We start from the raw sequence: 15,171 nt of genomic DNA on the forward strand, positions 1-15,171 counted from the left end.
GGCGCGGGCGCTGCCGATTGGCGGCGCTTGTGCCCGTCATGAGGCGGCGGGGCCGGCGGCAGGTACCGGGCGCTGGGCGCCCGCGGCCGCTCCCCCCCCGCCAACACCGGCCTCGGCGCGGCCCCGCGCCCGCCGCGGGGAGCCCCCTCACCCCGCCGCCGGGCGGGCGCTACCGCCGCCTCGCTGAGGTAACGGCCTGGCGCGCCTGTCCCCTCAGGCCGCCTCCCGCCCTGCCCCTGAGGGCACCCCGCGGCGCCGGGGACGGCGTCTGCCCCGCCCGAGGCGTGAGCGCTGAGGGTTTAACCTGCCCCCCTGCTGAGGGAGGAGACCTCAGGGCCTGCCGATGGCCTCTTGCCGCCTAGCCCAGCCCGAGATCGAGAAACACCCACGTCTGCCGCTCACGCTCTGTCCTCTCCCTTCCCTGCCATGTACTGAGAGAAACGAGGAGCTGGTTCATTCAAGAGGTTAACAGAGACCCTGTAAGTAAAAAAAACCACCTCAGAAACTGAACTTTTTTGCAATCCCCTGCTTCAGAAAGCTCCTCTGGTTAAATACCTGAAGCAAATTAGACTCACAGAATCATTCAGGTTGGAAAAGACCCTTGGGATCATCGAGTCCAACCAATCACAACTTCTGACACTCCGTAAAGTTGCCATCATTGCTTTATTGATTCCAAATCCGAGCAGAAAAAAAAAAAAAAAAGAGTTGAATTTACCAGTTTTTACTTCCCCTACATTGTACACAGGGAGTACTGATTTGAGGCAACAGAGTTAAGTGCTTCTGTGCAGGATTTTAGTTCCTTGATTTGTACCTCCATACTGCAAAGGCTTCTTTGAGATGAAGCACCAGTACGTGGTGGGAATAGGGAGAACAAGCAGCAGTCGGTACGTTAGAAAAGGTGTGCTGGAAAAGGAGGAGTGCTAGATAAACGAGAGGCATCCTGCTCCTCAGTTAAAAAGCCATTGCACTCTGCAGGTGGTCAGAGCTGCGGTACTTGTGGCCCACTTGTGTCCAGGGGCGCAGTCCACACCCAGGACAGGTTTTTAAGCACAGCAACTAGTTCCCTTGACCTAAAGATTTCCCTGCTAGAGGATGAGTCCCATGGGATCAGGCTGCACCTCTGCCTGAATTCCCATTTCAGTCCTGACTCAGCACAGATCACCAACAGGTCTAGTGTTTCTCTTTCCGAAGATCATGGGCTGCTTGGCATCCATCCTTAAGATTTGGAGACAAGAGGCTCGTATTTACAACTGTGATTTCTATCTTCAGGCTGCACAATACTAAACTGCAGCTCTGCCAGGCACAGAGTGCAGCTGTGGCAGCATGTGGGTGGCATCCAGCTGTGCTCCCGGGCAAAATAAGGCAGAAAGACTCTTTCCACTGGGGTATCCCCCTCTCCACTCCCTGGGAGAGAGTTGGTGAACAGGGGAGGGAAACAGTCCAAGCTGTAACAGGCGAAGTGATTTAAGGCTGGAGATTAGCTCCTGGCTTCAGCCCTGTAGCAGATTCCTGGCCACAATCATCCGCATCACCTCATTGGTACCTGCAGCAGAAGGGTGCAAAAGATACTTAAGAGATGGTCCAATTTTGCCCCCCAATATAGGCTAAAAGAATTCTTCCCTGATCTGCAGTCTATAGCACAGAAAAGGTCTTCCCACCAACTGAGGTGGCATTTAGGAGGTGCTGGGCCAAAATACAACTGCCAAGTGCCAGCACACTGCTTGGGAAAGGCTTCAGAGTGGGAGATGCTGGTGCTTCTTTTTACTGGGGCATTGAGAAGATGCGGGCACCAGGCGTCAAGCAGAACTGGATATACACAAATATCTGAGTTCTCTGCTTTACTATTTAATACATATACAACACACAGAAAGACAGTTTGTAGGCCCACTTGGTACTGGAAAGAGCACATCCCTTATCAGGTCCCCTGGTTGTAGGTGAAGGGATTTCAAAGGAGGGAAAACAAAATGGTTAGGAGGCCGGACTGAGATTCAAAAAGGCCAAGACACTGTTAGAGACACAACATCAAAAGAGTGACGGTACACTGGAATCCCAGGAAAGGAATTGTTGGGAAGTGTCAGCACCTGTCTGTAGGAGTATCGGGATGAAAGTGGGCAGAGGCACCGCTAACATGACAACTAGATACCTCTCCCTCCTGTAAGACTCTTAAAATACACAGTAACTGCGCCAGTCCTCCCAAGAGCTCTTGGCCAGGGGATTCGCACACATGACATCCAGGGACACCTCATGCTCAGAGCATGCTCTGAAACCCAAGAATCAGTCATGCAGGCAGGCAGGGGCCTCCGGAGGGGCTGTTCTCTCCTGGCTTCACTGCCAAGTCACTGGTAGTGTCTTTTACCTTCCAGGATCTGGTGGACTCTGATGTCTCGCACAAACTGCTGCACAGCATAATCCTTCAGGTAGCCGTAGCCCCCGTGCATCTGTAGAGCCTGGTTACAGATCTAAGGAGACAGCCGGGGACAAGTCAGCCACAGGAGCTCGGTAAGAACCCAGGAACCTGAGCTCATTTTTTTTTTTTTTTTTCTGGTCACCTAATCTCATCTCTTAAAGCCTGGTGTGACAGCAGGGTGCTCTCAGTCCCCATCAGTGCTGCTCTCAGTGCTATCATGTTACCTAAGTGCTGTTTCACAGTAACGCTGCATTTATGTGAACGTGACAGCACGGAAATACCTCGGAAACGCTTTACTGAGGCAATTTTTGCTGCATTTCTATGGTGCTACTGATGCAAAAAGCAAAACGGCAGATCCCCATCTAGTGGTCGGTCAGGCGAGGAGTCTGCTCAGGGCTCTGGTTTCTACTGAAACGCGACTCCATTTCTGTCAACTTGGGACATAAAACATAACAAACAGCAAAAATGCAGAGTGCTGAGAAAATAACGGTAGCTGCTAAATGACACTGATCTGGGAAGCGTCAAGGTGCAGATTTCCTTTTCCTTTCTTTTTCTGCCTTCTTGCATTCTCTTTTCAGGGAAATTTTGCAATAATGTATTTTTCAGTGGTCTGGGAAAGACCACTTGCTACCTAGCAATGATCAGCCTGCAACATGCATCTCATCCTTTGAGAATAAAGATGCTCTTCTCCCTGTCCCGTCTCCCTGCTTGGTCCCCTAGAAAGCAGTGCTGAAAGCAGTAGAAGCCAGGAAGCCTGAAGTGTGGAGAGGCTAATCCTGCAGCCTCCACAGGGTGCAGAATTCTGTCTCGTAAAACATCCTGGTCCTGAGTTGAGGCTTCTGGCTCAATGAACGTGCTTGGGTCTGCGTCCCTACAGCGTCAAACTTCTTTCTGACATCCCGAGCACCATGATGGGAGGTCTCCAAGCTTCCAGTTAACGACACCGACCGAGATTCGAGTAACCTACCGCAAAGCATTCATCAGTAGCAAAGAGCTTGGCCATGGAGCAGAGCACGGCCGCGTCCTCCCGTCCCTCCTGCAGCGCCCGCGCCGCGTTGCGAACCATGAGCCGCGCTGCCACCAGGCGCGTCGCCATCTCCGCCAGCCCGAACTGCAGGTACTGCCAGCGGGCAGCGCCAGAGGGAAAACAAGGTCAGCACCTTTGGAAGGGCCTGAACCACATCCCCACTGCCCTCAGGCAGGTCTCAGGCCTGCCATGCTTTCTTCCTCGGGAAAAGCCTGTCCCTGCCCGCTCCAGGGAAGACTCTGCAGAGCGATGGGACCTCCGGCTGCTTGTTCAGCCAGGATCAGAAAGAGCACAGCTCTGGGAGCGCAGATCGATGGAGAGGTTACCTGATTGTTTGCTAGGGGTTCCCCAAACTGTTTCCGGACAGTGAGATGTTCCTGAGCCAGAAGAACAGAGGCATGAGCAGCTCCTAATGAACAAGAAGCTGGTGGGAGAAGCCAAGGACACAGAGTGAACACGGAGCTAATGGAGACAGGCAACAAGACGATCCTGCCCTCCTCCCTCAGCTCCCCGCTGCCTTTCTTACCAATGTTTATCCTGCCTCCGTTCAGCCCCTTCATGGCAATGCTGAAGCCCTGCCCTTCGGCTCCCAGCCGGTTGCCAACAGGAACAACGCAGTCCTCGAAGATCACAGCCCGAGTCGGCTGGGAATTCCAGCCCACCTGGGAAAAGCAGAGCACCTTCCAGACTGCCTGAGGCGCAGCACACCTCCAGCTCCCGGCCCAGAGCTGCCCAGCCCGCTCTCAACGCCTCGGTTTCATTCCCAAGCTGCTGCAGAGCGCCTGTGGCCTACGTGGTTTGGCCTCAGTGTGCTGAGTTGGAAACTGGAATGCAGGTATTTGAGAAGAGGCACAGATCCAACCAACCTTGATGTTCCCCAGATTAAAATCCTTCACTTACCACAGGGACAGGTATTGTGCAAACTTCACCAAAGCTGGACTTGGCTTGGAAAAAACACACCAAGCTGGGACTCCGGTCCCACCTAGAAGAGATCCCTAATGCTTTGCACAGATGAGCTCGTCTCTGTCCTGCACTTCCCTCAAGCACACACGAAGTGAAAAACCAAGCCTCTTACCTTCTTCTCTTTCTTGCCAAAGCTGAGCCCTGGTGTCCCCTTCTCCAGCACCAGGCAGGAGATGCCCTTGGGGCCTGGGCCTCCTGTGCGACACATGACCACATAGACATCGGTGTCGCCTCCCCCGCTGATGAAGGCCTGCAGAAGGGCACAAGAAGAAAGGGGTGGGTTTTGTATGCTAACCCTGAGCCCGCAGCAGCAGCTGGGGTACAGAGATGGAGGGGAAAAGACCCCATGGCCAGGAGGTATTTAGGGACCCGACCATGCTAAGCCCTGGTGAATGCTCTGCAGAGCACATTCCACCTTGGCAGAATACACAGAGCAGTAGGAAATGGAAAGGACGGTGAGAGCCAGGCCCTCTTGCGCGTGCAGTGCCATCCAGCAGCTTTAGGAGGAGCAAAGAGGTACCTTGGAGCCGTTCAGGACGTAGGTGTCCCCTTTCCTCTGAGCTGAGGTCAGCAGGGAAGCTGCATCACTTCCGCTTCCTGTTGGAGAGGTGAGGAAGCAGCCAGTGAAGCAGCAGATCCAAACTCTCCCGGGGATCCTACCCGAACGACGCTCAGGTTTGTACCACAAGCATCTCAGCAATCATCACCTGCCCCTTCCCAACTTCCTGGTGATTGCCCAAAGGAACACGAAAAGAAACTTTTCACCTCCGCCTCCGTGCAATGTCCAGTTAAACCATGCTAGGAGTGAGGGAAGGGAGGAGGAGATTTCTTGGTTGAGGATGCTCACCTGGCTCAGTCAGGCAGTAAGAAGCAAATTTTTCCATGCTACAGAGCGATGGGCAGAACCTGCGCCTCTGTTCCTCACTGCCAAAGGTGTCGATCATCCAAACACACATGCTGGAGCAGGAGAGAAGGAGCAGCGTTACAAAAGTGAACAGGAAGGCGGCTCATACCAGAGCATCCCTGGCTGAACAGAAGAACAAAGCTCCGTGGGGTTCAGCCAAAAGCACCGAGGCTTGAAAGCCTGCTCCACCTCAAAACAGAACAAAATCAGGTGCCAGCAAAGCCAGGAGGAAGAAGATTGCCTTCCATTCACCACAGACTCACTGCCTCGGGGGACAGCAGGTTCCTATTTAATAGCCACAGTGTTCCCCTCAGCGCTAAGCCCTGCTGTCTCTTCAGAAAACTGCCCCTGGAAGCAGGAGTCATTGTCACTGCGCCGAAGGGAGCTGTCACTGAGCATGCCTGTCCAGCTGGCGCCTCTGGGCTCTGTCACAGTAGGACCAAAGCACAAAGGCTTTTTCCAGGCAGGTTACTATCTATAGACAGCTTAAGTGGAAGAGCAGGGAACAAAATCCAGAACTTAATCCCACCTTGCATGCCACAAAGCTAAAGTTACTTCTTGGTGGCATCTCAGTTTTTGTAGCCCATTTGTTTACTGTCATCGAGAGATCCCCACGGGGATGTGTCTGCTTGGGGTCCCAACTTTAACAAATAAGCAGCACCAAGGGAGCTGTTTCCAGCTGGACTTAGAGCACACACAAGTGTTCTTCAGCCAGGCCAACACCACCCACCGCTCCCCAGACACACTCACTTGTGGATGCTCATATAAGCAGTGGTGCTGGTACATCCTGTTGATAAAGCTTCAAAGATTATGGAGGTATCAAGTCGTGACAATCCAGAGCCACCGACGTCTGGTTTCACGTAGATCCCACCGAATCCTAGCTGGGCTGCCTTCCGCATTGTTTCCACGGGGAATATTTCCTATTGGGACAGGCAGAGACATCAGAAGTGAATATTCATGGTCAATTCAAGCTCAATATTCCATCTCAATATTCTCTCTAGTCCAGTCCCAAACTCCTGCAGAATTTAAGTTCCAGTCCCAAAGTCCTGCAGAGTTTAAGTTAATCGGGTGGGTTAAAGAAGAGCCAGCTACTAAGACAGATATATACCATCTTCTGGAGTAAATTCAGGTTTTCAGGTGATGGAATTGCCTGGCTAGGAAAGCTTCAAGGAATTCCTGATGGCTTCCCACCCCAGCTACAGCAGCAGCTTCAAAGAAAATCACTACAGATGGCATGACAGCACCGAGGGGCTATTGCAGGAACCCCTCTGATGAGACCCAAGGATCAGAACGCCCTAAGGGAGGAAAAGGTGAGCAGTACAGCCCTTCCAAGGCTGTCATACCTTTTCATCCCACTCAGCCATGTGAGGAGCCATCTCCTTGGAAGCAAAATCAAGGGCAACTTTTTGGAATTCCTTCTGCTCCTCAGTCAGGCCGGCAGACGCTAGAAAAGCAGGAAGAGGTCAGAATACGTGTCTGTTGTGGGAAAGCAAGCACCACCACCTCTTCTATACCCCAAACAATTTCAAAGTGTCCCTTAACTCACACAAACAGTTCAGGGTCTCTGCTGCAGAGACCGTCTCTCTGGTCCTCGGGGCCATACAAACTGTGCTGATAGAAGGCTTTGGGAAGGGGCTTCCTTAGGACAAAACAAACCCAAGGTCCCAGCTATCTCTGCTCAACGCAGCCCTTTGGAAACAGCATCTTAAGTTTTACTTAGATCCTGCATTTGAAACCTCCTGCTCTCTTTGCACGGAGATCTGACGTTGTTTTGCCAGTCCCTCTCCTAAAATTCACGGGGATGCCGCCGCTTCGATCCCAAGCGCCGTCACATTTAACCAGGGGAGCGACTGGCCCGGGAAGGGTCTGGCAGTGCTGTAGGAGGAGTCCGGCTCGCACCCAGCTGTTATCCCGGTAACCAGAGCCCACGCTCCGCCACCGGATGATGACTTCGATCACAGGACAACCCAGACCTACCGATGGAGTGAACCCTCCGCCGCGCTTTACCCGGCCTTTCCGAGATACTGGTTGATTCCCAGCCAAGCCTGAAAACCCGCGGAGACCCACCGAAGGTAGAGGGGAAGGGGACGGAGCTTTCCGTGGCGGCTGGGCACCGTCCCGCGCTGCGGGGTGTCGGTGCAGGAGCGGGGCCACCTCCCTCCCCGCTCACCGACCTGCTGTCCGGCTCCCTCCGAGGCCGCCCCCCCCCAACCCCGGCAGCGGGGAGCGAGGGGGGGATCCCCGCGGCCGGCTCGGCCCCGACCCGCCCCCCCCGCCGAGCCTTACGGTCGATGCAGGAGGCGATCCCTCGCCGCCCCGCCGGCCGCCGCAGCAGCAGCCGGGCCACCGCACCGGGGGCTACTCGCCAAGCCATGGCGGGGGCTGCTCGCCAAAGCGTGGCGGGGCCGGCCGGGAGCCGGCGGGGCAGGCTGGGAGCTGTAGTCCCGTCGGCGCGGTGGCTGCGGGGAAGGAGGCGAGTCTACAGGCCATGCCTTCGGTTTTGCATAACGGTCACCCACTTCCGACTGCAGGCGGGCGGGGGGCGGCCTGTTTCCTCCTCCTGCGCCGAGGTTTGGGCCAGGCGAGAGCATCCTTCACCCCGGTGCGAGGTGAGGGGGAGCCTGGGGTGGGGGGCGGGAGGGAGGGAGGGAGGGGAGCAGCTTGGCACAGAAGGTGGAAAAGTTGATGCCGCCCGCTCTGGCAGAAGGAGGCCAGCTCAGAGCCAAATAACTTCTAACGGGCTGCTGGCAGGAGGGGGCAAGGGTTGGACCAGCCAACTCGCTCCCTTTCCCGAAGGGACTTGGCGTGCAGAATCTGTGCGAGCAGCGAGCTGAGCCGGACAGCCCCGGTGCGAGGCCGGGGTGAGCTCTGGAGGCAAGCTGTTCTCCCTTTGCCAAAGGCACAGCCCCTCTTGCATGGCAGAGAGGGGCCACGCTTCGGCCGAGCACCTTCGGGACCCTTCTCCAGCAGCTGCGCCGCTGTGGAGAGGAGCCAGCGGCCCTCGGAGCCCGGCTGCGGCCGGCCTGCCGCCTCCAGCGCCGGGGTGTGGTCCTCAGCCAGGGCCAGCATTGCACTGATAGAGGAAACGGCTGAGCTCAAGGAAGCAGATTGATTTACTCTCCACTTACTGTACGGCTTTTACCATTCTCTGTCTCGGATATCTCCGCTTTTGTCAGCTTGCCTGAATAAGCAGTAATTCTTTCTTCTTCTCTCATTCAGCAGGTGCTTCTCAGTGACAAGAAGATAATTCAAAGAGACCAGGGATGCCTTGGCCGAGCAGAAAGAGAGACAAAGGAGCAGTAGCAGGTCTGTGCTGACATCCAAACTAATTTAGCATCTCTCACTTGAGGTTCCAAGCTATAGTGAAAGTACAGTCATCTTAACCGTCTGTCTTTCAGAGCCACAGGCCTCACAGACAGCATTTCCTCTGTAAAAATGGGCTGAGCACCCATGTGTGACTGACACAAGTCTGCTAGATATATGATAGGGACTGTGATGTATTCTCAGCACAAAGTGGTTAAGAAATGTAACCATTTATGAAGGGCTTTCACATCCTATGTGCCAGAAATGGTCAGTCAGAGTGTACCCAGTGTCGTGGCAGGAAGCTGATGTGGTACCATCCGCAGAAAAACAAAAAAACAAAACCTTGCACTTGAGGCACCGTTATGTGGTGTTTAAAGCATAAGATGAAGAAATTGCACAGTTGGCTCATCCATGCCACTCATCTGCTTAATTGACTCCAGCAAATAACCACCTTCCTACCCTTTAACCTCTTATTAACTGTATTTTGCTGTCTGGGTCCTGGACAAACACGGATCTAGACACCCTCTGAACAGGTAGCACAGTGGAGGCTTAATCTAAGGTTTCCAGCTACTGCAGTAATTGAAATAGCTTGCTTTGCTACTGAACTTCCCGGTTATTCACCAGACTCACCTAAATCAACTTTGTTGCCTGCAGCTGATTTCTCAGCAATTAATTAAAAAAAAAAATTCAACTACACTTCATGTGAGCAATCTGGTCTATCCTGGCTTTTTTTATGATTAACTATGACTATTCAATTACATTGGTGCACACCACAAAAAGAAAAAAAAATAAAATCCTTATTTCAGATGCAAGCTAGAAATACTCAGAAACAGTGGTGCATAATGCTGCTACCTTACCCATAGCATCTGGGGTGCACCAAACTTCTATTGCAGTCAAATATCAGTATGTGAAATCAGCTTGGATGACTAAAAATGTTTCAGCACCAGTCCTTCTTGGAAACAAAATGTGTTTTATCTGAATGGGGGGGTGGGTTGTTGTTTCTTTTAAGATAAAAAAGAGCCTGATGCAAAAATTGCCAAAACGGAGGAGGAGACTCCGGATAAGGAGGAAGAAGAGAAGTCCACAAAACCTCCAGCTGGGAGTTCCAAGTCAGGATGGAAGAACTGGAAGAAGACAAAAGACTCTGACTCCGGCGGGGAGGAAAGCAAGATAACGTATTGTCACTGGCTTCTGAAATCAGAACCAGAGAGCAGGCTCGAGAAGGGAGTGGATGTGAAAGTAAGCACCGACACCCATCCTTACTCAGCAACGTATAGAAGCAGTGTCACTACTGCAGAGCATTAGTGCCTGAACACAGCGTTACGGGATCAGACAACTCCGATTGTTTGCAATATTAACACTATTGTATCTTTACTTCTCAAAACCCATTTGTCTTCCTGGAAATAGAAAGACATAATGTCGTTCTCTTCCAGGGTGACAACCTTGGGGTTTGATACTTGTAATAAAAGAGGAAGTCAGGTCCTTGGGATGCTTAGCTGTTCGTAGCAGGGGCAGCATCTATTTCAGACTCTGCCTTTACAATGCTGCAGAGTTCCTCCTTTGTGAAGGCTTTTCTTTAGCCCCTGTGGGAACCGAAAAAATTGTGTCAAGTTTGTACTATAATTGAAGGAGCTACTAGGAACAAATGTTTGGGCACAATGTAGACAGTGACACAATAAAGATCAGACTACCTCCTGAACTTAACCTGCATTTTCATTCCATTTGGCAGTTCAGCATTGATGACCTGAAAGCTCAGCCCAATCAGACAACCTTTTGGGATGGAGTAAGAAACTACCAGGTAAGGAGCACATGTCAAAGCAGGAGTCACTGAAACAGCACCCACAGGCTCCTTTTGCCTGAAGGATTTCCTTTGGAGGCCCTCTGCCTGTTTTTACAGGTGCATTTTGTCAGGAGTCAAAACTCCTGCCTCCAGGTCAAAGGTAGATTCAGGCTGGGTAATATTCTGTCAAATCATCCAGTTTTTCTTTAGCTTAGACCAGCCTTTATTTCCCTTGACACCTTTGGCAAGTCCGTACTTGCCCGAATACTGTGCCTTGTCTGTACAGCTTTCTGCCCCAGGCCTCTCTGCTGAGGAGATCCACATGTGCTTCCCCTACTATATGTGCTTCCCCCCCTATATATGATCTGCTCTGCTGCTTATCTGCTGACAGATAATGTAAGTCTTCTGCCATCCCTGAACGAGGGTGGCTGAGCTGCTGAATTCCCACATACGTCCCAACCAACAGGATCTTGCTCTTTATCTTTGTTTTTACCTAATTTCACTGCATCACAAAACATCTGTATGACCGCTGTAGGAGACCTTATCTGAGCAGCTCTGAAGCACAGACACCTCTCTTGTTGTTAGTTCTTGTTCCTAGCTGCTTATAATGAAACCCCAAGAGTTTGATACAAAGAGCTCAAAGTCTCATGTTTACACCTGACAGGCGAGGAATTTCCTGAGAGCCATGAAACTTGGGCAGCAGGCCTTCTTCTACCACAGTAACTGTAAAGAGCCTGGCATCGTTGGCATTGTCAAGGTGAGTGCCTCTTTCTTGTTCTGTTTTGGGGAGAGGGGTAAGTAATAATCGATGGGTCATCAAAAAGCTCTGTGGCCCTATTTGTGTCCCAGCACCAAAGGAGTGCAAACGTTGTGCAGTCAGAGCAGCAAACGAGCGCAGGGCCTCTAGGCTCAGCGGTACGTATCTCAGCAGGGCTGACTCAGGCATCTTTCCCCAGAGAAATGGAACCAAGCTGCTGTTTTCCTGCTGACATTTCAGAGCTTCCAGCCAAGCCAAGTGTTGCTCCACATTTTGATTAAAATGATTCACTAAATTCTAGTCAGCTGAGCCTGCAAGGCAGTGGTATAAAACCCAGGGCACAGAAAAGCTTTTTAAGAGGAGAACTTGTCACAAAGACTATCATCATCTACCCAGTTTTCCTCTGTTGCGTGTGCTCTTTCCACACTGCTCTCCAAAGAGGTGATGATGCTTCTTTGACAGCCATAGTGTTAATGCAGCACGTCGACCCAAGAAATGTAAAGGAAAAAAAATATCTCTCGCCATTAGAATGGAGTTCAGGGAAAGCAAGACTGATTTTTGCACCAGGATTGTTCCTTACGTCTAGTCACAGCTTGCTCAAGGGCATTTCGTACCCTTTGCTGACAACAGTTTTTAACTTGTCTCACATTCTTCTCCCCTTCTGCTCCAGATCGTAAAGGAGGCATACCCTGATCACACACAGTTTGATCAGAAGGATCCTCATTATGATTCCTCCAGCAGAAAAGAGAACCCCAAATGGTCCATGGTAATGTAATAAACTAAATACAGCTGCTTCAAGCTCTGTGTGCAAGCCAAGTGAAGGTAGAAGCCTCTTTGCATCATACGGCGTATCTTCTTAAGCTCCTGTCCTGGCCTAGCCACCTTTTTCTCTCTCAAGAGAAAATCCTATCCTGATTTTTTCTCTACCTTTCCCCCACCTCTTCCAGAAGACTACCAAAATGTATCTCCCTAAATTTTCAAATCTTACTTGGATGCAGAGCTGACCTCCGTGCACGGCAGAATTCTGGGTTAGGAAAAAGAACAAACATCTTTAAGTACCACTCTCAGTCTACAGCAAACAGAGCTGTAGTTTTGAGGCACACTAAATTATAGGGAAGTGACTGTTCACAAGCTGGCTGCATCCCGCATCTTAATGTTGTATTGTCTGTGACAACATGAATGTGTGTTGCTAGTGCACAGTGCTAAGATTCACGTAAACAAATCGCCTGCCAGAAGTATCTGAAAGTTCTTTTAGCCTTGAGCAGGGAGAAGCTTCCATACCATTATAAGGTTGTACACATCAGCCGTTTGCTTCAGTTTAAAAGCTTTATCCCCCCAAAGATCTTATGTGACATCCAGAGGCTCTCTCCTTTTCCAACCGTGCTCCTTTGCTGCTCGTCACTTCCCAGGTGGATGTCCAGTTTGTGCGGATGACAAAGCGGTTCATCCCCCTTTCTGAAATCAAGGCTCACCACCTGGCCCACAAAGCAGATGGAGGCCCCCTGAAGAACATGATGCTCTTCACCAGACAACGTCTTTCCATCCAACCACTGACACAAGGTAAGAACCTTCCGCTCTGGACTCTCTCGGTGCCGTTCCCTCTGAGAGGCAGCCCTTGCTCAGAGAACCTGGAAGTTCCACTTACAGCTTTTTCTTCCTTACCTTTTCAACGCAGAGGAATTTGAGTTTGTCTTGAGCCTGGAAGAGGAAAAGCCACATTAAGAACCTGACAGCAGCACAGCTTCTCCCCAGCCCGCCGATGCCTCCTCCTAAACCAGCGTAATTCTCAAGTTTACTTGCTCAATCGCAGCAACAAGAACATGCCCGCACATGATTTGCAGCTACACGTCCCTTATTCTGACACACTGTTATTTTTGCTTATTTTTAAATAAAGCCTTTTAGAATCTATCGCAGCTACTCAGTTTTTAATAGTGGAGAAATCTGCAATTTTATCTCTTGAAGGACGGAACAGGTACATCCTCCTTGAGAATGTTTACTACAGAATTCAGTGCAGTTCCAGGTACTGCAGAGGGACATTTTTCTGCAGAAAGGTATCACTAAGCTGCTGTCTAGAACAAGACAATTTAGACGTATGTACGCATCCAGCCCGACTGCTGCAAAGCAGATCACAGTTAACTCCCTGCAGGTACAAACCTTCCCATGTTATTTTAGTACTGACGTCAGGGAAATAGAAGAAAACAGAGCTAGCTTGCTAATTTTTAAACTACATGGGTCCTCCACCAGCACAGTTTCTAAGCAGTGACATAGCTTAAAGACCAAGAATTTATGAAGATAACACAGGACAAACTCCTTGAGCATGTTTGGAGGACTGCACAGTATGGCACTAAAGAAAAATGTCTTAATACCATAAAAAGAAAAAAAAAGGCAAAACCAGACCCAAGCCAGGCAATATAAACCATATCAGACAAACTCATGCACAGCATTTGACAGCCAGGGCTGGCTCTTTTTAATTGGAGAGACAAAAAACCCAAGTTTTAAAATACAGCCATTGAAAAGACGACGAATTAAGAAACATGTAAACACAGCAGAGGCTTAATTACAGGTTGCACTGCTTGGTTTAGTACTGGCACACTCCCCCCTGCCTGACTCTGCCTGGGAGAGAGGGAATGACCCAAGTACTGAACAGAACCACCCAGCTCAGGGGGACGCGACTGCTCGAGTGGCGGCTGCCCCTCACCATGCTAATGAAATGCTTTTCTAAAGTACCTTGTCCTGGAGTGACTTTATGCTTCAACTTCTCTCTAAAAGATGCTCCGCACATCTGCTCTACCCCAGACAAACAGAGGGCCTAGTGGGTAACAGGTTGAACGGTCCGTTTAGATGAAGAAAAAATGTCTAAATTCCACAAGTAGGGACAGAGGGGAGAAGGGCACAAAGTAGGAAAAAAAAAAAAAAAAATCCAAACCTGACCCAACATATAGGCTCATGCACCTTTTCCAAGTAAACCCTCCAGAAGCGATGAACAGATGTTTAATAGAAATCTCCTTACAGTGCATTGTCTGGTCAGACAATTATCTTACACCCAGTACTGATGCTGTTCGGCCAGTAAACGAACTGAATGCAGAAACATCATCCATGGGGCTTCTTTAATACCACACGGCCTACAATCAGGAGTAGGCGAGGGGAAAAAGAATTGTAGGCGGGATGGGAGTTGAGGGAAAGCTAGAGGGTGGGTAGGGTGCTGCTGTGCTCAGCCTAGCCGTGGAAAGAGAGTCTGCTATCCCCAGAGGCTCCCGCGGGAGCTGCTCTTGTCTCTAATGGATTGTGTGTTGCCACGGCACAGGCGGTTCCCCCTGCACAGAGCGGGAAGTAGAGCGAGTGTCAACAGCAGCATGCAGATTCCTCTGCCACGCAGCAGCAGGTTACCACCCCTTGCCCTGGCGTAACAAGGGAGTTGTCTAAAGTAAGCTTTTGCTTCAGTCTTAGGAAGACACGGCTCCAGCCCATGGCACAGACTTCTCATGTAAAGAAAAGCAAGCCACGTCTTCACTATTACAGAGCAGAAACATGGTGTGACACACGCATTCAGCAGAGATGAGATCATTAGTGTCCTCTACAACACAGCGAGACTGTCCAGCTCTACTAAAAACCACAACCTTACACGTGGTGAGTAAAAGATAACTTACTTTGGCAAGCAGAAACACACATTTATCACTGAAATACAGTAGCTGTCTTATTACAGAAAAAGCTCCCCTTCCCACCCAGGCCCCACGCCCTCCACCAGCACTGTTCCACTAAACAAAGCAGAAGATACTTCCATTTCCCAGCTGCAAGACAACTGTTCTACATTCAGCTGTAGGACAGAGGCAGAGGACGTTCACTCTAGTCAAAAGGAAGCTGGACAAAACCCTAGCGAGCCACAAACTCACAGGGAAATCCAGACAAATCCCACTTGCTAGAGCTCATCTCCCAGCACTTCAGGCAGGCTTGTCTCTCCCTCTGGTAGGAGGTCGAACCACCTGCCTCCTTGAAGGGCATCTAAACAGGATGGATATTCTCCAGACTCAGT

At 50.8% G+C, this 15,171-nt stretch overlaps 2 protein-coding genes across 5 annotated transcripts; one reads left to right on the forward strand and one right to left on the reverse strand.

The window, feature by feature from the left end:
- Positions 1-644: 644 nt before the first annotated feature.
- ACAD8 (acyl-CoA dehydrogenase family member 8) lies at positions 645-7,711 on the reverse strand. The gene is made up of 11 exons (XM_074851136.1): positions 7,588-7,711; positions 6,645-6,745; positions 6,052-6,221; positions 5,245-5,354; positions 4,918-4,994; positions 4,510-4,647; positions 3,961-4,096; positions 3,761-3,858; positions 3,375-3,527; positions 2,357-2,459; positions 645-1,543 (listed from the first exon to the last, which is right to left on the reverse strand). Exons 1-11 carry the CDS (start codon positions 7,673-7,675, stop codon positions 1,491-1,493), a joined length of 1,227 nt encoding a protein of 408 aa, XP_074707237.1. The 5' UTR covers positions 7,676-7,711; the 3' UTR covers positions 645-1,490.
- THYN1 (thymocyte nuclear protein 1) lies at positions 7,072-13,049 on the forward strand. Of its 4 annotated transcripts, none has more exons than XM_074851144.1 (8): positions 7,072-7,373; positions 8,521-8,607; positions 9,614-9,843; positions 10,334-10,402; positions 11,049-11,141; positions 11,812-11,907; positions 12,551-12,701; positions 12,817-13,049. In XM_074851144.1, the coding sequence occupies exons 2-8, from the start codon at positions 8,565-8,567 to the stop codon at positions 12,861-12,863; spliced, it is 729 nt and encodes a 242-aa protein (XP_074707245.1). In that variant the 5' UTR covers positions 7,072-7,373; positions 8,521-8,564; the 3' UTR covers positions 12,864-13,049. The 4 variants fall into 4 exon arrangements, with proteins under 4 accessions (XP_074707245.1, XP_074707246.1, XP_074707243.1 ...); XM_074851145.1 differs by having other exon boundaries at positions 8,524-8,607; XM_074851142.1 differs by lacking the exon at positions 7,072-7,373 and adding an exon at positions 7,763-7,910.
- Positions 13,050-15,171: the final 2,122 nt, after the last annotated feature.

Source organism: Strix uralensis, chromosome 26 (genome assembly GCF_047716275.1).
Source record: "Strix uralensis isolate ZFMK-TIS-50842 chromosome 26, bStrUra1, whole genome shotgun sequence".
NCBI classification, from domain to species: domain Eukaryota; kingdom Metazoa; phylum Chordata; class Aves; order Strigiformes; family Strigidae; genus Strix; species Strix uralensis.

What these genes read in the sequence shown, in the direction of transcription:
- ACAD8 (XM_074851136.1), bottom strand. Translation starts at nt 7,675, where the DNA reads ATGGCTTGGCGAGTAGCCCCCGGTGCGGTGGCCCGGCTGCTGCTGCGG. An exon ending in TGGCTGAGTGGGATGAAAAG is followed by an intron (nt 6,222 to 6,644) that starts GTATGACAGCCT and finishes CTGTCCCAATAG; the next exon opens with GAAATATTCCCCGTGGAAAC. An exon ending in AGTCCACCAGATCCTGGAAG is followed by an intron (nt 1,544 to 2,356) that starts GTAAAAGACACT and finishes CTTCTGCTGCAG; the next exon opens with GTACCAATGAGGTGATGCGG.
- THYN1 (XM_074851144.1), top strand. Translation starts at nt 8,565, where the DNA reads ATGCCTTGGCCGAGCAGAAAGAGAGACAAAGGAGCAGTAGCAG. An exon ending in ATGGAGTAAGAAACTACCAG is followed by an intron (nt 10,403 to 11,048) that starts GTAAGGAGCACA and finishes TACACCTGACAG; the next exon opens with GCGAGGAATTTCCTGAGAGC. An exon ending in GCATCGTTGGCATTGTCAAG is followed by an intron (nt 11,142 to 11,811) that starts GTGAGTGCCTCT and finishes CTTCTGCTCCAG; the next exon opens with ATCGTAAAGGAGGCATACCC.